Below are 22,965 nucleotides of genomic sequence, written 5' to 3' on the forward strand. Positions count from 1 at the left end.
TGAAATGCATATATTATGTATTGATGGATGAATCGAGTGATATGTTAAATAGATGTGTGATAAATCCATTTAACAAAATATCTGAACAATCTAGGTGGTGCGTGTTCACTGCAAATTTTTCAACTCTTCTGTGGGCTTGAAATTAGTTACAGTAGGACTTTGGGGGGAAATAGGTCCCTCAAGGTCATAGTAAAAATAAATTTTAAAAATGTGGTTTCTCCATTCAAAGAAGAACAAATACCTATCCTCCACAAACTATTCCAAAATATCAAAGAGGAAGGAACACTTCCAAGCTCCTTTTATGAGGCCAGCAATATCCTAATTCCAAAACCAGATAAAGATACTACAAATAAAGAGAATCACAGGCCAATATATCTGATGAACACAGATGCTAAAATCCTCAACAAAATATTAGCAAATCGGCCCAGCTAGCATGACTCAGAAGATGAGCATCAACCTATGAACCAGGAGGTCACAGTTTGATTCCTGGTCAGGGTGCATGCCTAGGTTGTGGGCTCCAACCCCAGTAGGGGGCCTGCAAGGGACAGCCAATCAATGATTCTCTCTCATCATTGATGTTTCTATCTCTGTCTTTCCCTTCCTCTCTGAAATCAATAAAAATATATTTTAAAAATATATTTGCAAATTGGACCCAGCAATATATTAAAAGCAGGATTTATTCCAGGGATGCAAGGCTGGTACAATATTTGCAAATCAATAAATGTGATACATTACATAAACAAATTGGAAGACAAAAAACACATGATCATATCAACATACACAGAAAAAGCATTCCAAAAAATCCAACAACCATTTTTTTATTTTAATTCTTTATTGTTTAAAGTATTACATATGTCTCCTTTTCCCCCCATTGACTCCTCCCCAGCCACTCCCACCCCCCAGCACATGCCTCACCCCCCGCAACTGTCTGTGTCCATTGGTTATGCTTATATGGATGCATACAAGTCCTTTGGTTGATCTCTTACCACCACCCCCCACCCTCCACTGCCTTCCCTCTGAGGTTTGACAGTCTGTTCGATGCTTCTTTGTCTCTGGATCTATTTTTGTTCATCAGTTTATGATGTTCACTAAAGGCCCAGTGTACGAAATTTGTGCACTTGGAGTGGGGGGGGGGGCGGTCCCTCATCCCGGCCTGCACCCTCTCACAGTCTGGGACCTCTCAGGGGATGTCCGCCTGCCAGCTTAGGCCTGATCCCCCCTGGGAATTGGGCTTAAGCTGGCAGTAAGACATCCCTTTCGTAGTCCGAGGCTCTTACAGTCCAGGACCACTCACTCCTTATTGCCTGCCTGCAGCAGAGGTGGAAGAGGCTTCCGTCACCACCGCAGCACTCACCAGCCCTGAGCCCAGCTTCTGGCTGAGCAGCGCTCCTGCTGTGGGAGTGCACTAACAACCAAAGGGCAGCTCCTGCGTTGAGCATCTGACCCTAGTGGTCAGTGTGCGTCACAGCGATCGGTCATTCCGCCGGTCATTCTGCCGTTCAGTCAATTTGCATATTAGGGTTTTATTATGTAGGATTATATTCCACAAATGCGTGAGATCATGTGATATTTATCCTTCTCTGACTGGCTTATATCACTTAGCATAATGCTCTTCAGGTCCATCCATGCTGTTGCGAATGGTAAGAGTTCTTTCTTTTTTACAACAGTGTAGTATTCCATTGTGTAGATGTACCACAGTTTTTAATCCACTCATCTGCTGATGGGCACTTAGGCTGTTTCCAAATCTTAGCTACTGTAAATTGTGCTTTTATGAACATAGGAGTGCATATATCCTTTCTGATTGGTGTTTCTGATTTCTTGGGATATATTTCTAGAAGTCGGATTACTGGGTCAAATAGGAGTACCATTTTTAGTTTTTTGAGGAAACTCCATACCGTTTTCCACAGTGGCTGCACCAGTCTGCATTCCCACCAGCAGTGCACAAGGGTTCCTTTATCTCTGCATCCTCTCCACCACTTGTTGTTTGTTGATTTGTTGATGATAGCCATTCTGACAGGTGTGAGATGGTACTTCATTGTCATTTTGATTTGCATCTCTCGGACCAACAACCATTTTTTATAAAATCTCTCAGCAAAGTGGGAATAGAGGAATCATACCTCAATATAATAAAGGCCATATATGACAAACCTATAGCCAACATCATTCTCAATGGGAAAAAAACAAAAGCACTCCCCCTAAGAACAAGACAGGAATGTCTGCTTTTACCAGTCTTATTGAACCCTAGGGGCCCAGTGCACGAATTTGTGCACCTTAAAAGAAACTGTGGGCCACGAGGCTGCGGTGGGCACAGGGGCAGGTCTTAGAGCATCCTCCGTGCCCCTGCCCAGCCCCTCCCGCTTCAGACCCCGCTCCTGCTGCCACCGCTGCTCCCATGAGCTGACAGCACCAGCCCCACTCACATCCGCTGATGGTGTGGTGTGATTGAGGCCGGTGCCAGCAGAGGATGCGAGTGGGGCTGGCACCATCAGTGGGTGCAAGTGGCGGCTGTTGCTCCGATTGCCCCTTAAGAGCAGTAGGAGGTGGAGAAGCTCTTAGGGGTGATTGGGGCTGGCAGCCACCACTCGCACCCGCTGACAGTGCTGAGTGATTGGGACCAGAGCTGGGCACCAGCAGCGGGTGCAAGCCGGCGCCAGCAGTGGGTGCGAGTGGGGCCCTTGCTGGCAGTGGGTGTGAGAGGAGGCTGCCAGCCTGATTGCCCCCTCAGGAGCAGGGTAGGTGGAGAAGCCCTGAGGGGCAATTGGGGCCGGCACTGGGCACTGGCAACGGGTGTGAGTGGCAGCTCTGGCACTGGCAGCAGGTGCAGTGTGCAGGAGCAAAGAATTTTCAGTAACCACCAGAGGCTCACCCCGATGACAGCAACCAGCGCCCCACCTTGGTTTGGCACCCCTGCTCACCTGCTCCACCATCCCGCCGTGGCTGACACCCACCATGTTCCGCATGTGCCCCCTGGTGGTCAGCACACATCATAACAACCAGTTCAGTTGTTCTGCCATTCGGTCTATTTGCATATTAGGGTTTTATATATATAGATAGTACTGGAAGTCCTAGCCACAGTGATCAGAACACAAGAAAATATAAAAGGCATCCAAATTGGAAAGGAGGAAGTAAAATTGTCATTATTTGCAGATGCTATCATAGCATACATAGAAAACCCTAAAGACTCCACCAAAAAACTACCAGACTTAATAAATGAACTTGGCAATGTAGCAGGATATAAAATTAATACCCATAAGTCTAAGACATTTTTATATGCCAATAATGATCTCTCAGAAAGTGAAACACACAAAAAAATCCCATTTACCATTGCAACAAAAAATTAATAACAAAGGTCATTACATAATACTAAAGGGATCAATCCAACAAAAGGATATAATCCTGGTAAACATATAAGCACCCAATATAGGAGCACCTAAATATATAAAAAAATCTTCTGTAGGACTTTAAGGGAGAGATCAACAACAATACAGTCACAGTCTGAACTTTAACACCCCACTGACTTCACTGGATAGATCTTTCAGACAAAAACTTAACAAGGAAACAGTGACTCTAAAGGACACACTGGATCAGATGGATTTAATTGACATTTATAGAACATTTCACCTCAACATAGCAGAATATACATTCTTCTCAAGTGCACATGGGTTATTCACAAAGATAGACCACATGTTAGGACACAAAACAAGTCTCTACAAGTTCAAGAAAATAGAAATCATATCAAGAATCTTCTCAGATCACAGTGGAATGAAATTAGAAATAAACTACAGTAAAAATACCCCCAAAAAACATTCAAATACATGGAGGCTAAATAGTATGTTATTAAACAATGAATGGTTTACCAATGAGATCAAGAAAAAAATATAAAACTTCCTGGAAACAAATGAAACTGCACATACAACAACCCAAAATCCCTGGGACACAGCAAAAGCAGTCCTGAGAGGGAAGTTCATAGCATTACAAGCCTACCTCAAAAAAAACAAGAAACGTTAATAATAAACTATTTACCCTACAACTTACACAATTAGAAAGAGAATAACATGAACAACCCAGAGTAAGTAGAAGGAAGGAAATAATAAAGATTAGAGCAGAAACAAATAACATAGTGAAATAAAAAAATACCAAAAAAATCAATGAAACCAAGAGCTTATTCTTTGAAAGTATAAACAAAATTGATGAACCGTTAGCCAGACTCAACAACAAACAAAGAGAGAGGACCCAAATAAGTAAAATCAGAAACAAAAGTGGAGAAGTAACCACTGAAATCATAGAAATACAATGGATTGTAAGAAAATACTATGAACAACTATATGCCAATGAGCTGGACAATGTGGATGAAATGGAAAAATTCCTAGAAAAATACAATCTCCCAAAACTGAATCAGGAAGAATCAGAAAACCTGAATAGGCCAATAACAACTGATAAAATAGAAACAGGAATGAAAAAAAAATCCCAGGAAACAAAAGCCCAGGTCCAGATGGCTTCACAGGGGAGTTTTACCAAACATTCAATGAACTAACACCTAAACTCCTCAAACTATTCCAAAAAAATCCAAGAGGAAGGAACACTTCCAAGCTCTTTTTATGAGGCCAGCATTACCTTATTGCAAAACCAAATAAAGACACTGCAAAGAAACAGAATTACAGGCCAATATCCCTGATGAACACAGATGCTACAATCCTCAACAAAATATTAGCAAATTGGATCCAGCAATATATTAAAAAGATCATACACCATGACCAAGTGGTATTTATTCCAGGGATGCAAAGCTGGTACAATATTCGCAAATCTACAGATTCAAGGCAATCCCTAGTACCAATAGCATATTTCACAGAACCAGAACAAATACTCCAAAAATTTATATGGAATCAAAAAAGACCCCAAATAGCTGCAGCAATCTTGAGAAAGAAAAACAAAGTTGGAGGAATCACAATACCAGATTTCAAGTTATACTACAAAGCCACCATAATCAAAACAGCCTGGTATTGTCACAAGAACAGGCATATAGATCAATGGAACAGAACAGAGAACCCCAGAAACCAACCTAAGCCATTACACTCAATTATTTGACAAAGGAGGCAAGAGCATACAATGGAGTAAAGACAGTCTCTTCAATAAATGGTGTTGGGAAATTTGGACAGATACATGCAAAAATTGAAATTAGACCACCAACTTACACCATACACAAAAATAAATTCAAAATGGATGAAGGACTTAAATGTAAGTTGTGAAACCATAAAAATCCTAGAAGAAACCATAGGCAGAAAAATCTCAGACATCTCCCGTAGCAATATGTTTATGGATACATCTCCTAGGGCAAAGGAAACTACAGAGAAAATAAACAAATGGGACTACATCAAAGTAAAAAGCTTCTGCACAGCAAAAGAAACAATCAACAAAACTAAATGGTGTCCACTGTGTGGGAGAACATATTTGGCAATGATATATCTAATAAAGGGTTAATATCCAAAATATATAAGGAACTCATACAACTTAACAAAAGGAAGACAAACAATCCAATTAAAAAAAATGGGCAAAGGACCTAAATAGACACTTCTCCAAAGTGGACATACAGATGGCAAAGGGATATATGAAAAAAACTAGAGGCCCAGTGCACAAAATCAATGCACTGTGGGGGGGGGGCCTCAGGCCAGCCTGCACCCTCACAGTCCGGGCCCCCTTGGGGGATGTCTGCCTGGGAATTGGGCCTAAGCCAGCAGGTAGACACCCCTCTCACAGTTCAGGGCCCTTGCAGTCCAGGACCCCTCACTTCTTACCGCCTGCCTGCAGTGGAGGTGGAAGAGGCTCCTGCCACCGCTGTGCTTGCCAGACATGAGCCCGGCTTCTGGCTGAGCAACGCTCCTGCTGTGGGAGCACACTGACAACCAGGGGGCAGCTCCTGCATTGAGCATCTCCCCACTGGTGGTCAGTGCACGTCATAGCAACCTGTCGTTCCACTGGTCATTCTGCTGTTTGGTCGATTTGCATATTAGGGTTTTATTATATAGGATGCTCAAAGTCACTGATCATCAAAGAGATGCAAATTAAAACAACACTGAGACTGAGGTATCACCTCATACCTGTCAGAATGACTACCATCAACAAATCAATAAATGACAAGTGCTGGAGAGAATGTAGAGAAAAGGGAACCCTAATACACTGCTGATGCAAATGCAGACTGGTGCAGCCATTATGGAAAACAGTGTGGAGTTTCCTCAAAAAATTAAAAATGGAACTGCCATTTGACTAAGTGATCCTACTTCTAGGAATATATCCTAAGAATCCTGAAACACCAATCAGAAAGAATGCACCCCTATGTTCATAGCAGCATAATTTACAATAGCTAAGATCTTGAAACAGCCCAAGTGCCCATCAGTAGATGAGTGGATAAAAAAGCTGTGGTACATTTATACCATGGAATACTATACAGCAGTAAAAAAGAAGAAACTCTTACCCTTTGACACAGGTGAAGGGACCTGGCTAGTATCATGCTAAATTAAATAAGTCAATCAGAGAAAGACAAGTATCACATGATCGCACTCATATGTGGAATCTAATGAACAAAATAAACTGATGAACAGAGTGTATCCTGAGACATGAAGCATGGAGCAGAGTGTGGAATCTCGGAGGGAAGGCAGGGGAAGGTTGGTGGGTCGGAGGTAATGAACCAAGGACCTTGTATGCATATATGTCTCGCCCATGGACACTGACAATGGCACAGTGAGTGCCAGAGGCGGGTAGCAGGGGCAGTCTGGCGGGAGTTAATGGGGGGAAAATGGGGATGTATATAATACCTTCAACAATAAAAAATTATTTTAAAAAAGATGTAGTACATATACACACAAAAAAATATTTTAAATAAAAATCAATGGAAAAAGTATCCTCCAGTGAGGATTAACAAAAGAATAATGAAAATAATAAAATAACAAAAGGAGTGGTCAGGAAAGACCACACTGAAAAGGTAGCAACTGAGCATTGAGATGAGATTGAGGAAGCAAGCCCCGTGGCTGTCTGGACTGTGAATGTTCCAGCAGTTAGAGAGCACAGCCATTGCACAGACTGTAAGGTAGGGTGGGCCTGGCAGTTTTTGAGGAACAGAAGATTTGAGCCAAGTGAGTGAGAGGAACTGAGAAGGTGAGGTCAGAGAGCTTGGTGGGGCCAGATGGGGTAAGGCCTTTGTGACTTTGACTGAGCCTTTGTAGGATTTTGAGCAGAGAAAAGACAGGATTGATTTGCTGTTTTGAAGAGCCAAGGAAGAAGGGGAAGACTTTGGAGAGGTTATAACAGTAATCTAGGTGAAAGATGATGGTGGCTCAGGCCAGACTGTTGGCAGGATGGTGGCAAGTGGTCACATCTGGATATGTCCTCCGAAGCAGAGGCCCCGCACAGGCCCTTTCCTCTCTGAACCTCAGATGCCTCTACAGAGGTGTCCCGTTAGTGAGCACCCATTACCAAACTCAAGGGATTCGCATTTTGAGGTTCTCTATTCACAAATGTGGTTGTTGCAAGATAGTTTTATTACTTGTAGCAAGTAAAGGAGACAGGATTAATATCAAAAGCTTTGCCTGGGTAAGGGAGGCTTAGGCATTGTTCACATACTCTACCAATATTTGGTCAATTTCATGTTGCCTTCTTTGCAGTTGGCTACTGTCATCCATTTGAGCTTCTGTCAGCTCATCCTGCTTACAGCTTCATCTACAAAATACTATGCCTCATAACAAGAAATAACATTTAGAACTGCCTAGTCTTGAGACCCTTGTCCTATCTCACACAGCCACCTTGGGTCCTGCCTTGGCCTGGGTACCTTCCTTGCATTCAGCCTGGTCCCATCCAGTTCAGAGAACCTGTGGAGAGTGTTGGGTGCAACTTCCCTGCTTGGATGGAATTGTGGTTCTATGAAGGGGCTTTTGGGAAGTGAGGCTGAAAATGGCAGCAGAGCCAATCTCTGAAAGAGTCTGGACACCAGGACAAGGAGTGTGGGCTTAATCCTGTGGACACCGAGGAGGTAGAGCTTCTGAGCAGGGATGGTGACTTATGCCAAATGTTACATGAGGATCACTTTTAGACACGGGGTGATTGTCAGGGCCTAAGGGCCCAGCTTCCTCCCATGATTGACACACAGGCTCACCTTTTCTCCTCTCTGATACCTACTTGCAAGACCAGCTCCATCTCCACACAAAGTAAGTGGATGAGCTTATGGGACTTGCCCCAGCACAGAAAAGCCTACTAACTTGCTGTCTTTCCCCACTATACAGACTTGATAGTTTGGGGGTGGGGTAGCATACTCCTTATCCAGGGTTTTGTTGGGGAAACTTTCTGAGACTATCCCCTATTGGGGAACAAAACTCCATAAACACTGGACACAGGTGAATGGCAAGGGATAGAAAAGGCTCTGGCAGACATGAAATAGTCCTGTCTGGCTATCTGGTGTGCAGGTGTGGGGGAGAGGAGCCACAGCCAAGATTTTGACTTGGGTCATGAGGATGGGGAACATGGGAGGAGGAGCACTTCTGCAGGGTGGCTAGAGCAAATTATCAGCTTAGTTTGGGCCACCATTTGTGAGAGGGGCCTGCAAGACCAGCAGGCTCTGTGATGGCTAGTAAAACTAGCTGCTGACTGTAAAGTGTTTGTGTTGACCCTGAGCTTTCAGTGCTCCAGGGGCAACTACGGTGGGGGCTGAGCAGAAGACTCTGCTTTCCAGCTCCCATTCAAAACAGAGCACCCGCTTTCCTTTAATCTGTTTCCAATAGGAATTCCACGAAAGATTGTATTTAAGAAAGTGGCCATGTAGGGGAGGAGAAGGTTCTGCGAGACCCTGGGGGAGCCTAGCTGGGAAAGGATCTGCACTTCCCCACCAATGAGAAGCTGCCATAGTGGGCTGTGGGCCAAGGGACACTTCCAGGGGCCAGCACCAAGGCAGCAATGGAGCCTGTGGCCAGCCTGAAAAAAGAGAAAGAGCTGCTACTGAAAAGGAAGAATGCTTGGGGGTGAGTGGACACCCCCTCCACTGAGCCAGCCCTGAGGGTGTCCTCATTCATATTCAGCCACCCAGAGGACTTGTGTTTTGTTATTTCTGCCTGTTCATCTGTTCACCAACCCTGACTTCTCACCATCCACCCTGGTCTGGGAACTCTCAGGAGCAGAAACTGGGTGATACTGGATCATACTGTTGTCATATGCCCAGCCCCTACCACAGGGCACACACTGACATTTGTTATAAAAATGCTTGAGTGGGTGAAGGCCCAACCTGGTGACTATTACTGGACAAATCTCTGGGGCTTGGTTTCCTCAAATGTCAATAGGAGATGAGTACCTCCTTCTCAGACTTGTGAGAATCCAGACATGTACAAGATGGCCAATCACTTTTTGAACTGTGAAATGGTATCCACATGTAAGTTGCTGCTGTTGCTATCATTAAGAGAAGGGGTGGGGAGGATAGGGCAAGGCACTAAGAAAAGAAAGCCCAGAGTTCAACTGAGCCTGTCCTGAGATGGGCTTCCCTCTAAAGAATGTTACCTTGGAGAAAGGGTGTCAGAAACTCAAGAGCAGAATCAATGACAGCATGAGCATTTGAAATATTCTACAAGCTCTGACTTCCCATCTGCACAGAGAAGGCTATGTGCTTAGCTGATACATCTGCATATATCCCACCACCCTAACACTAAACAGAGAAATGGTCAAGGCTGTTGGGGGGCTTCACAGTCTTCAGTCCTATCTCACTTCATCATCTCCTCACCTCATCCTCTCAAAATCCCTGGAGATTCTGAGGCTCAGAGACTGTCAGAACGGGAAAGGCTCTCTGAGGTGTCTAATTCCACACTATCTAGGGAGGGCTCCTCATGGCCTTCATTGAGCCCCCTGCCAGTGAAATCCTTCTTCCTGCTCTCAGACTCAGTCCCACTCCCCAGTGGTCCTACTCTAGGCCCCTGGAAACAGACAAAAAATAAAGCTAGTCCTTCCCTTACATAGCAGTTTTTTTAAAAAATATATATATTTTTATTGATTTCAGAGAGGAAGGAAGAGGGAGAGAAACATCAAAGATGAGAGAGAATCATTGATCGGTTGCCTCCTGCACGCCCCCTACTGGGGATCTAGCCCACAACCTGGGCATGTGCCCTTGACCAGAATCAAACCTGGGACCCTTCAGTCCACAGGCAACACTCTATCCACTGAGCCAAACCGGCTAGGGCACATAGCAGTTTTTACCACACTCAGGAAGGGTTGTAACCAAAAACACTGGTTCAGCTGCCTGCCAGAAACAAAAGCCAGACTCCTGAGGCAGGTCCTGGTGCAAAAGGGAAGAGGTTTATTCACCTGCCGTGACCTAGGAAATTGGTGGACTATTGTCTCAAAGACCATCTCCTCTTCCTGCTTAAGCCCACGGTTCCTATAGGGATAGGGAGGGGAGGGCTTTTTTTTTTCTATGCAGTTATCTTACTAGCTTTTGGCACGCTTGGGCCCTGTCCATTCATCTTTTGGTGCAGTTGGTGTAAGAACCACCCCATGTGCCATCTTGGTCAATGGGGGAGATTCCCGGTGCTCCCTGAGGGTCATTGCCGTATCATTGGTGGAGGGGTTGGGGAGTGCTGCAGGACCTGTTATCAGGAAGCCTGGAGATGCTGAAGCCCTCAGCCTGTCTCCTGAAGCTGGACACAACACCTTTACAACTGGGGGAGCCGGTTGGGGTCCCTGTGGGGTCCAGGGGGTACCCTTGGATCCCAGTATGCTAGTGTCCTCTCTGCAGCCCCCGCATTCCCATTCCTCCGAAGTGGCCAACCAGGCCCACGCTCAGACTGACAGTTGCCTTTGGTAACAGGGTTGCCTGATAAAACACAGGACACCAGTTAAATTTGAGTTTCACATAAACAATCAATAGTGTTTTAATATAAATATGTACCAAATATCTCATGGGATATACTTATAATTATTCATTGTTCATCTGAAATTCCAATTTAATGGAGTCCTTTGCCTTTATTTGCTCAATCTGTCAACCCTAAGGCCCAGGATCACATAGTCAGTAGTTGGCACACTGTGGCAGCCAAAGCCAAGCCTTGTTTAATCACATCTAGACAGCAGACAATACTCAGTGGCTCAAGAAGTCTGTGTGTCACCCTCAATTTCTCAGCTATCCCAGAGATCTAGTCCCTATGCTCTGCACTTAATGATTTAGTCAAATTCTCTCAGGAGTATTCTCATTGTGCTAGGAGGTTCTTCCTGCACACCTCACACTCACCCCATCCCATCCATCTTTTCTGCTTGCTGGGGAGGGCTTTTAGGCCATCTGGCTCACATGACAGTTTTCCCTATCTCTTATCTGGCAAAATAAGAATAATCAGGGAATGGAGGCCTGACCAAGAAACCAAAACTGAAGCTAAGTAATGCGGGGACAGGAAAAGCCAAGACTGACTCAGCTGGAAGGTGCCAGAGCAGGCCCCAAATGCCTCAAAGGATTGGAGAAGGCTGCGATCCTCTGCCCTGCTGGTCAATGGGGAACTTTCCTATTTCCAAAGGGCCCCAGGATTTGGGGGTCTCACATGGCCATTTCTCTCAGAAGACTCACTCCCATCTCTAACATCATGCCATTGGCATTGGGTCTCACACTCTCCCATGTGTACTCATGTGGTCCCTTAGCAGATGTGGAAGGGACAGGAGAAGTTACTCTGAGTATAAAAACCATCGATGAGGAGGAACAGAGGAACAGGGCTAGGCCACTAGTCAAGAGGGAGATTGCGAACCTCTGTTCCAAACCTCAGCTTCAAGTTTGCATGTCATTCTGTAGTTGTTTTTTGTCTGTCTTCTCTTGTTTGGCTGTAAGCTCCTTGAGGGATCTTTGTTTATTTTATTCATTGTTTATTTTATCCACAGTGCCTGGAACACCACCTGGCATATAGTAGGACTGATAAATTGGGGCTGAATAAATGAATGAATGAATGAATGAATGAGCAAAACATGTCAGGGTAGGAGCAAGGTCAGGAACAAGGTTGGGGTCGGTACAGAAAGTAAGCATGAACACAGCACGAAACTCCGTGATCATAGACCCTTAAGGGACAAGTGGGAGGATGAGGAAAGAGCAAATCCTCAGTGATGTACTAAAAAACCTTTAGTGACGCCCCAGCCAGTTTGGCTCAGTGGATAGAGTGCCAGCCTAGGGACTAAAGGGTCCCGGGTTCAATTGTGGTCAAGGGCACATGCCCAGGTTGTGGGCTCAATCCCAGGAGGGGGCATGCAGGAGGCAGCTGATCAGTGATTCTCATCATTGATGTTTCCATCTCTCTCTCCCTTCCTCTCTGAAATCAATAAAAATATTTTATAAATAAATAAATATAAAAAAACCTTTAGTAAGGTTGGCTCCTTGTTGCCCAGTCTCCCATACCCCCTTACTCACATTCCAACACCTATAGCTCAGTGATATAATCCCTCATCAGTGAGTGTAGGGTAGAGAGTGATTCTCCAGATGCCCAGGAGCTGTGAGCTCTGTACAAGATGAGATGATTTCTTCACATCCTCTCTCGTTACACCAAAATATTGTGTGCTATTGTGTGTAATTAGGTTGACTTGAACAAAATGGCTTGTGTTTGACAATTTCTCAACAGCCTTTGAGCTCACTGGAAAGCTCCCTCTGATGTGAACTATGAACCCAGTCCAGACAGACATTTAGGGACCATTAAACTCCAAACTAATGAGGACACTGATTACCATGTAAACTGCTGTCTCTGATGGCCTCTGAAGGGGGAGGAGGAATGGGTAAGATGAAGTGGAAAGGGGATATATGGAAGTAATGGAATGGGAGCAGGAGATAGGTACTCAGGTATAGTAGAGGGAAGGACCTGCTGTTCATTACTGTCTTCTTTGGTGCCAGGGACTGGGCTTGGGGCTTGACATACATTTGATCATCACAGCCCCCTGCAACCTAGGAAAAAATTCTCTTGCCTCTCCCTCCTCAGTGACTGGCAAAGCATATGGTATTAATCTACAAGACAGCTTATTGCCATTCCTAGTGCTTGTTATTGGAAAAGGTAACCTTGAACTGCCGGCCATTTATCCCTTTGATAAAAACTGAGTTGTGAAAAAAGATACTCATAGAGAACTGCCTGAAAAGCAGGCAGCCCATCCATTGCTGGAGATGTGTGGTTCTACAAGGCAGGGTGTGTTACCTTGTGGTTGGATCATAATCTCCAGATGGGAGAGTGTGTTTTGGGCAAAGGATGGGGATGAGGAGGGTGGAGGTAGAGAGGGTGGTAGACTTTAGTATAGAGCTGGAAAAGGCACATTGGATATTGTAATAACTATGATTTACAAACTACATACAGTAAAGCTCAACATTTGCAAAGCTGGTTTTTCTACACTTCAGGCCACAAAAATAAACCCATGCAATGGGGCTTGACATTCAAAGGGGCAATCTTGATTGCAGCAAACAAGCACACTTTATGTGACCATTACTATCATGCTATTGAAGTCCAAAAGATGGATCAGCATAATGGTTTTCTGAAATTATCATTGCACTGATTCATTTTAATCCACAGTATTTCTTTGAAAGATACAAATGACAGTAAGGGAGGGTGTGAAGTATTTCTATTTATTTAAAATAAGATGAGGGAAGATGGACGAAATGTACTTTGCCCTATTCCTCTTGCTATTACAACTAAAAACCCTGAACATTATATATAAAACAAACCTAAGAAGACTCTGAAAGAGAGAAGAAGGCAGACCACCTAGGTCCTCAGTATGGGAGGAGTGATATGAATTTTTTTGCCCTTGACCAGAATCAAACCTGGGACCCTTCAGTCCTCAGGCTGACACTCTATCCACTGAACAAAATGGCTAGGGCTCCCTTCCTCTTTCTAAAAACATCCTCAACTGAGGATTTTTTAAAATAGAATAAAATATTACCTTTTACTACAGCATGGATGGACCTAGAAGGTATTATGCTAGGTGAAATAAGTCAGTCACAGAAAGACAATAGGATTTCACTTATATGTAGAATCTAAAGAACAAAGATAAATGAACAAACAAAATTGAAACAGACTCATAGATGCAGAAAACAGACTGATGGTTGCCAGTGGGAAGGGGATTTGGAGGACTGGGTAAAAAAAGATGAAGGGATTAAGAAATACAAATTAGTAGTTACATGGGGATGTAAAGTACAGCATAGGGAATATAATAGTATTGTAATAACTGTGTACGGTGCCAGGTGGGCACTGGAAATATCGAGGGAAACACTTTGTAAAGCGAGTGTGTCACACTCAAAGGCTAACACGGGCCAAATAAACAAGGGTTAAGTTGATGTGGGCCGCAAAAAAAACAAAAGTTTCAATTTTCATAGAAACGTAAGTTTATTTCGATAGAGACATGCTGAATACAAAGGGCTGAAATAAATGAGTAATCATTAACATAAAATAATAGAACATTTTAATAAAAATTAATATTCTTTCTTAAACATTAACTTGCCAGACACTGAATAACTGCACAAATTAATAAGCAAATAAACCTATTTTTCTTATTCTCCAGAAGCGAAATATTTCCTGTTGCGCACACCAAACAAGTCAGTCTAAGACATGGCAATCGGCAGCTAAAATATTCGCTGATAGTATTAGTGGAGAGAAATGGTGCACCTGCATGTAAGGAGCATAAGGGAAATGAATGCAACATGATTATAGTAATCAGTCATTAGCAAACACTGTAGTTCAGGGGTCCTCAAATTACGGCCCGCGGGCCACATGCGGCCCGCCGAGGACATTTATCTGGCCCGCCGGGTGCCGCTGCCTGTCCTGCTTAGCAGCCGACTTGTCCAGGGCCCACAGTGCGCATAGGAATTTGTTCATAGTTTTTTTAAAAAAACTATAGTCCGGCCCTCCAACGGTCTGAGGGACAGTGAACTGGCCCCGTTTAAAAAGTTTGAGGACCCCTGCTGTAGTTTGTTCTTAATAGTTATGTCTAACAGGATATTGTAAAAATTAAGTTACGAAATTTTTATCGAAACGTTTCTTACATACCGTTATATTGGCTGGGCAGCAAAAATATTCGTTGTGGGCCACATGCGGCCCATGCCCATGAGTTTGACATGCTTGTTGTAAAGTATATGATTATCTAACCACTATGCTGTACACCTGAAACTAATACAAAATAATATTGAATGTTAGCTGTAATTCAAAAATAGAATTTGAAAAAAAAGAACCCCTAACAAATAAAATCTATTAAAAATGTTTTTTAATTGAACAGAAACTCAGGGACCTATAGGACAACAACAGAGGATCTAATGTGGTTGAAAAAGCACTCAAAGCCTGGCTCAGTATGGTTCAGTGATTGAGGGTTGACCCATGAACCAGGAGGTCATGGATCAATTCCTGGTCAAGGCACATGCCTGGGTTTTGGACTTGATCCTGAGTAGGGGATGTGCAGGAGGCAGCTGATTGATGTTTCCCTCTCATCATTGATGTTTCTATTTCTCTCCCTCTCCCTTCCTCTCTGAAATCAATTTTAAAAATGAAAAAAAAAGAATGAAAACAAGCCCTGGCTGGTGTGCTAAATGGTTAGAGCTTCTGCCTGCACACTGGAGGGTCTTGGGTTCAATTCCAGTCAAAGGCACATACTGGGAAATCAGAAAGGAAGAACATAATAAGCAAAACTATGGGGAAATACAATAGACTTTCTTTGTCCTATTGAATTGTCTTATGTTTGAAGGTTGAAGCAAACATTAGAAAACTAATGTGGTTCTGAATTCATGTAGAGGACATTTAAGACAACAGTATTGTGAAATGGGTGAGGGTAAAGGGATGCTTCTATGCTTCACTCAAACTGGTAAAATGGCAACATAATAGATTTTGGCGTGTGTGCTCCTGCCTGCACACACAGACACAAATGTACCAAGAGTAACCATTAAAAAAGTTATACAAAGAGATACACTCTCACACACTACAGAGAAATCACAATGGAATTCTAAAAAATGTTCAAGTAACCCAAAGGAAGGTAGGACAAAGAAACAGAGAAATTAACACAGAAAGAACAAACAGAAAACAAAAAATTAAATGGCAGATGTAAGCCCTAACATATTAATAATTACCTTAAAAGTAAATTATCTACTAGTATATACTAGTATGGCAATTAAAAAACAGAGACTGGCAGAGTAGATTTAAAAATATGACCCAATTAGAGGTAAAATCTCAAAATATAATGATATTGGGATGTTGGAAGTAAAAGGATAGAAATACACACACACACACACACACACACAATGCAAACATCAATAAAGAAAAAGTAGTGGTTATATTTATATCAAATAAAGTAGATGTTAGAGCAAAGAAAATTACTGGAGACAGAGAGGGGCACTGCATAATGATAAAAGGGTGAATTCACCAAAAATACAAAGTGATCCTAAGTGCTGATTTGCAACAGAGGAGCAAAATATGTAAAGAAAAACGTGATAAAACTGAAAGAAGAAACAGAAAAAGTGAAAAATACAGTTGGACATTAATACTCTTCTATAACAATATTACATCAATACTCTTCTGTTAATAACAAATAGAAGAATTGGACAGAAAGAATACAGACAAGTTGATAACACTATCAGCCATCGGGGGAATCTAAACAACATTTATAGAACACATCACCCAACCACAGCAGTATAAACATTCTTTTCAAGTGACCATGGAGCATATGTCAAGATAGAATAGATTCTAGACCATCAACAAACCCCAATACATTTAAAGAAGTTGAAATCATATGGAGTGTATTCTCCAACCACAAAGGAATCAAAGTAGAATTCAGTAACAGAAAGGTAACAGGACAATCTGCAAACACTTGGAAACCAATAATTCACTTCTCAGTAATTCATGAGCCAAAGAATCTCAAAGAAATCTAAAAATATATATTAAACAGAATGAGAATAAAAATACAATATATCAAAACATATGAGATACAGTCCAAGTAATACAGAAAAGCAGATTTACGGCACTGAATGCATATATTAGAAAAAGACGAAAAGTCTGAAATCAATCATCAAAGCTCCCACCTCAAGAACCAGAAGAGTGACCTACAACCAAAGCAGGCAGCAGAAAGAAAAACAGCAAAAATCAATGAAATTGAAAACAAAAAAGCAATAGGGAAAAATCAATGAAACAAGCTGGTTCCTTGAAAAGACCAATAAAATTGACAAATATATAACAAGACTGACAAAAAATAATTTTAAAAAAGAGAGAAAACACATATTACCAATATCAGGAATAAAGCAGGAAATATCACTACAAATCTTGCAGACATAAAACACTAATAATGTAATACTACAAACAACTCCACACATATAAGGTTGACTACGTATATGAAATGAAAATAATTCCTCAAAAACACAACCAAAATTCATTCAATATGAAATTCAGTATGATTAGCCTTATAACTGTTAAGGAAAGCATTTTTAAAATATATATATATTTTTTAAAAATATATTTTGATTACAAAGAGGAAAGGCGAGGGCAAGATAGATAGAAACATCAATGATGAGAAAGAATTACTGATTGGCTGTCTCTTACATGGCCCCAACTGAGGATTGGGCCCTCAACCCAGGCATGTGACCTGACCAGAATGGAACCTCAACCTCCTGGTTCATAGGTCGACCCTGAATCACCGAGCCAAGCTGGCTGAGCAGAAAAACATTTTCTTATTTTAAAACTCCCCAAAATGCAATCTTTTGACGCAGGTGTTTTCACCAAACATTGAAAGAATTAATATTGGTTTTAAACTGTCTTTTCCAGAAAAACTAAAGAGGAGGGAACACTTCTAAATTCTTTTGATAAAGCTAGAATTACCCCGACACCAGAACCAAACAAAAAAGTACCAAAAAAAAAAAAAGAAAAGAAAACTACAGACCAATGTCTGTCATTAATGTAGATTTAAAATATTAGCAAATAGAATATATCAATATATAAAAAGAATTTTAAACCATGACCAAGTATAAGACTAGCTCAAATATTGACCATAAATCAATGTAATCCACCATATCGACCTGCTAAATAAGAAAAATAAACAGTTCAATTGATGCAGAAAAAATGACAAAATTCAAGACCATTCATGTTAAAATCTCTCAGAAAAATAGAAACAGAGAACTTCCTCAACTTGATAAAGAGCATCTACAAAAAATCTATAACTATTATGATACTTAATGGTGAAATTGAAATGCTTTCCCCCAAGATCCAGAACGAAGCAAAGCTGCCTATCCTCACCATTATTATTCAACATAGTGCTGAACGTTAAAATCAATGCAATGAGGCAAAAGAGGGAAATAAAAGGATACAGATTGGGAAAGATAAAATAAAATGTCTCTATTCATAGATAATATGATTCTCTAGTTATAAAATTCAAAAAAATCTACCCACAAAATAATATTCCCAGAAATAGTAAGTCAGTTGAGCAAGGTCACCCAATGCATGATAATCATATAAAAGTCTACTGTATTTCTACATACTAGAATAAACATGTGGACACTGAAATTAAAAATATAATGCCATGGCCGAAACCGGTTTGGCTCAGTGGATAGAGCGTCGGCCTGCAGACTGAAGGGTCCCGGGTTCGATTCCGGTCAAGGGCATGTACCTTGGTTGCGGGCACATCCCCAGTGGGAGGTGTGCAGGAGGCAGCTGATCGATGTTTCTCTCTCATCGATGTTTCTAGCTTTCTATCCCTCTCCTTTCCTCTCTGTAAAATATCAATAAAATATATTTTAAAAAAAATATAATGCCATGAACAATACCTCAAAAATTGAAATGCTTACGTGTAAATCTAACAAAATATAAGACACACTTATATGCTGAAAATAATGAAACACTCATGAAGTAACACAAGGAAAGTCTAAATAAATGGTGATACATACCCAGGTGTCAATTCTCCCCAAATTGATATACGGCTTTAACACAATTCCTATGAAAATCACAGCAAGACTTTTTGATAGATATCAACAAGATTATTCAAAAATTTATAGAGAAAAGCAATTTGGAAAAGAAGAATACAATTGAAGGAAAGGGTCTACCTAATCTCAAGACTTAGTACAAAGCTATAGTAATTGAGACTGTGTGGTGTTGGTGGAAGAATAGACACATAGATCAATGGAACCCAAGAAATAGACTCACAGAAATATGCCCAACTGATTTTTTACAAAGGTACAAACCAATTCAATGGAAGAAGCATAGACTTTCCAACAAATGGTGCTGGAGCAATTGGATAACCGTAGGTTAAAAACTGAACTTTGACCTAAGCCTTACACAAAAATATACTTTACATAAAAATAAACACAAAATGGATCACAGATTTGAATTTATAACCTAATGCAAAACTTTTTTTCCTAAAAAACAGCACAAAATCTTTGGAATCTAGCGTTAGACCAGGGATTTGCAACCAGTGTGCTGCAGGAGTTTCTAAAACATGCAATACCCAACTATTTAGTCAGGGGCACTGACCTCTTTTCCCTTAGATTGTCAAATAAAAAATGACAATAGCTAACACAACAATAGCTCTCCGGTATGATGAATCAAACTTATGTATATTTTTTGTCAGATCGGCAAAATATATAATAATATGTTTTTGGTGGCTGCAGAATTTTAGCAATTAATTTATGTGTACCATGAGATGAAAAAGATTGAAAATTGTTGGGTAACACAAAGAGATTTGCCATAATAAACTGAACCCATAGAAGGAAAAATGGATAAATTGGACTTCATCAAAATTTAAACTTTCACTCTGAGAAACATCAGGTAAAGAGATGAACGGACAAGTCTCAGAGTGGGAGAAAATATTTGCAAACCACTTACCCAACAAAGAACCATTATCTAGAATATATTTTTTAAAAATCTCAAAACAACAGTAAAATGGGCAAATGACATAAGCATTTTACCCAAGAGGTTATGGCACAGAGGGTAAATGAGCACATGCAAAGATGAACATGATTACCCACTAGAGAAATGCAAATTAAAACCACAGTGAAGCCGAAACCAGTTTGGCTCAGTGGATAGAGCGTTGGCCTGCGGACTGAAGGGTCCCGGGTTCGATTCTAGTCAAGGGCATGTACCTTGGTTGCGGGCGCATCCCCAGTGGGAGGTGTGCAGGAGGCAACTAATCGATGTTTCTCCCTCATCGATGTTTCTAGCTCTCTATCCCTCTCCCTTCCTCTCTGTAAAATATCAATAAAATATATTTAAAAAAAAAACAAAAAAAAACACAGTGAGATGTCCCTACAGAATGGCTAAAATACAAAAAAGAAAATGACAATACCAAATGCTGGTGAGGATGCAGAGAAACTGGATCCCTCATACACAGTCAACTCTGGAAAATAGTTTCTTTAAAAAGTACACATACACTTATGGGCATTATGGGCAATTGCACTCTTGGACATTTTCTCCTAGAGAAACAAAGACTTATGGTCACATAAAAACCTGTATATGGATGTTTATAGCAGATTTATTCATAATAACACCAAACTGGAAACAACCCAGATGTCCTTCAACAGGTGCATGGTTAAAGTACAGTACATCAATATCACAGAATACTACTTAGCAATAAAAAAGAATGAAATATTGATATATACAACAACTTGGACAAATGTCCACTTTCTTCATTTGTCCCAAGGGGGAGGTTGTCTCAAGGGCCTTCCATTTTGGGAATTCAAGATACAGACGAGCAGGGTGGGACAGGATGAGAACATATTTGAAAGAGCTAGGGCTTTAAAATTTTTAATGTAAAAATTTTAGAACTTTTAGAAACTCAAGAACAAACATAAAGTACTTCCTGGGCATTCAATAGAGCCCATTTTGGAAGGTGGGAAAGAAGTTTAGGGAAGGTACATTCAGTTGGTACAAACCAAGAGGTCTGCTAGTTGTAGTGAATGACTTTAAGGAGAGTGGTTGTGGCCTTTTAAAAGTGAGATGGGACAGGGTGGATTTGAGACCTAAACTGAAAGGACTCTGTTCCCAGGAATGTAAGAAAATGCCTTTGTTCTAATACACAAACTTAATGGTTCGCTGGTCAAGAGACCTGAAAAATTGAAAAAAGCCACATTGCCTCCTGGACATTAGGAGTTATGGGAAGTCCAGTGTCAGAGCACCTTCAGCTGTTGGTATAATATTTGTTATGTAATTCGCAAACATGACCAGTGTCTGCATTATGTTCAAGCTTGAAAATAAAGTAGGGAGTAAGAGTCCATTAAAAATTCTACAAGCCCAGTTGTTGCACAAAACCTGCAAAGGCGGAATCCTGCACAAAACCTGCAAAGGCTGGATCTTACAGGCCCAGTTTCAAACCAAGCTCTGAACCGGAAACACCTGTTGCTATGGTGTCTAATAGGGGCACATCTAGGGTCTCCCAGCAGCCAATCCCAGTGCCAGCGTCTTGGGGGAGTGGCCATGTTGGGACAGTGGCCAATGGCAGAGAGGACAATGAATAGTGGGCGGGCAACCAGGGTCTTAAAGGAACAGAGCAGCCAGCCACTGGAGGCTGAGATCAGCTACCTGTTGGACGGTTTGAGCAGTTGGACTGAACTCTAGCGGGTCCTCTCGCTGCCACCAAACTTCTGTTCTTGCCAACCGTTAAACACCATGGAAGATCTGCAGCTTGAGTATCAGCGGCTAAAACGTCGCCACCTCCGCGAGAAAAAAGAGTTGCAGGACCGCATCCAGGCCATGAAGAATTCAGTCCCTAAGAACGACAAGAAGAAAAGAAAGCAGTTGCTGCTTGACGTGGCCCGCCTTGAGGCTGAAATGGAGCAGAAACAACAACAGGAGCTGGAAAAATTCACAGAGCTTCCCCCTGCTAACAGCAACCTCGATTCCGTCACTGAGGGTCTGGCCAAGATGGATCTTGAGAACCGGCCTCCTTGCCTCTCGAGGGCCCAGAGAAGGCGCGAAAGAAGGGCGGCGCTCCAGAGAGAGCGCCAGAAGATGGCGGCAGCCGACGCCGAGGAGGTGGGGTACCTGGCCGGCTGTCGCCGCGATGAGGAGGAGAAGCTAGCGGTCATCCTGGAGGCCAAGAACCTGGAGATGAAGGAGATCCCAGCCGACAGCCACTGCATGTACCGCGCCGTCCAAGACCAGCTGTCGTTCTCCGTGACCGTGGAGAGCCTGCGGGGCCGCGCAGCCAACTACATGCGGAAGCACGTCGACGAATTCCTGCCCTTCTTCAGCGACCCCGAAACCGGCGATGCCTACACCCGCGACGACTTCTTCAACTACTGCGACAACATCGTGCACAATGCATCGTGGGGAGGCCAACTCGAGCTGAGGGCCCTGTCGCACGTCCTGCAGTGCCCTATCGAGGTGATCCAGACGGAGTCGCCCGTCCTCCTCATCGGGGAAGAGTACACCAAGAAGCCGCTCACCCTCGTCTACAGGCGCTATACCTCCAGCTTTGGCGGGGAGCACTACAACTCGGTGAAGCCGCTCGAAGCCGAAGCCGAAGCCGAAGCCGGCGCCGTGGGGGGCGTCGCCCCGCAGTTCTTGTAGGCCGTCGCTGCTCCTGCTGCCTCTGCCGTCGCCTATGCTGCGTTGCTGTTGCTGCGGCTGCCCGAGCCGCCGCCTGGTCTCCTCAGTAGGCTCTGTTGTTTCCTTTGCCTTGCTCTGGTTTTTCTTTTCTTCGTCTTATTCAAAATTTAACAGCCCCCCGCCCCGCTTTTCTACCTGGTCCTTCTTCCTCCTCCCCCTTTCCCTCTGTGCCTCCTTCGCAGGGTGGGGAACAGGGACTCGGTACAGGGAAGGGGTCTGTATTGTACACTTGAGGGGCGTACTGTTTGAAAGTTCCAACCACATCTTGCCTTAAGGGTTTTTGCCTCCCTAGCCAATGAGAATTGGTTATGTTACAAATAATTTGGGGGTTAAAATGGAAACTGGGTTTGATGGCGTTCTTAACTTGGGGAAAATCAGTTTAGCTCAGAATCTTCAGATTGTCCATGAATATATTGGATTACTTAGATAAACTTGG

At 42.5% G+C, this 22,965-nt stretch overlaps 1 protein-coding gene across 1 annotated transcript; it reads left to right on the plus strand.

Annotated features, from left to right (window-relative positions):
* Positions 1–21,587: 21,587 nt before the first annotated feature.
* OTUD6A (OTU deubiquitinase 6A) lies at positions 21,588–22,490 on the plus strand (the record flags this gene model as incomplete). The annotated part of the gene is made up of 1 exon (XM_080652542.1): positions 21,588–22,490. The coding sequence occupies one exon, from the start codon at positions 21,588–21,590 to the stop codon at positions 22,488–22,490; it is 903 nt and encodes a 300-aa protein (XP_080508668.1).
* Between the last annotated feature and the right edge of the window lie 475 nt (positions 22,491–22,965).

The sequence above is a fragment of the Plecotus auritus genome (genome assembly GCF_963455305.1).
Source record: "Plecotus auritus genome assembly, chromosome: X".
Lineage (NCBI taxonomy): Eukaryota > Metazoa > Chordata > Mammalia > Chiroptera > Vespertilionidae > Plecotus > Plecotus auritus.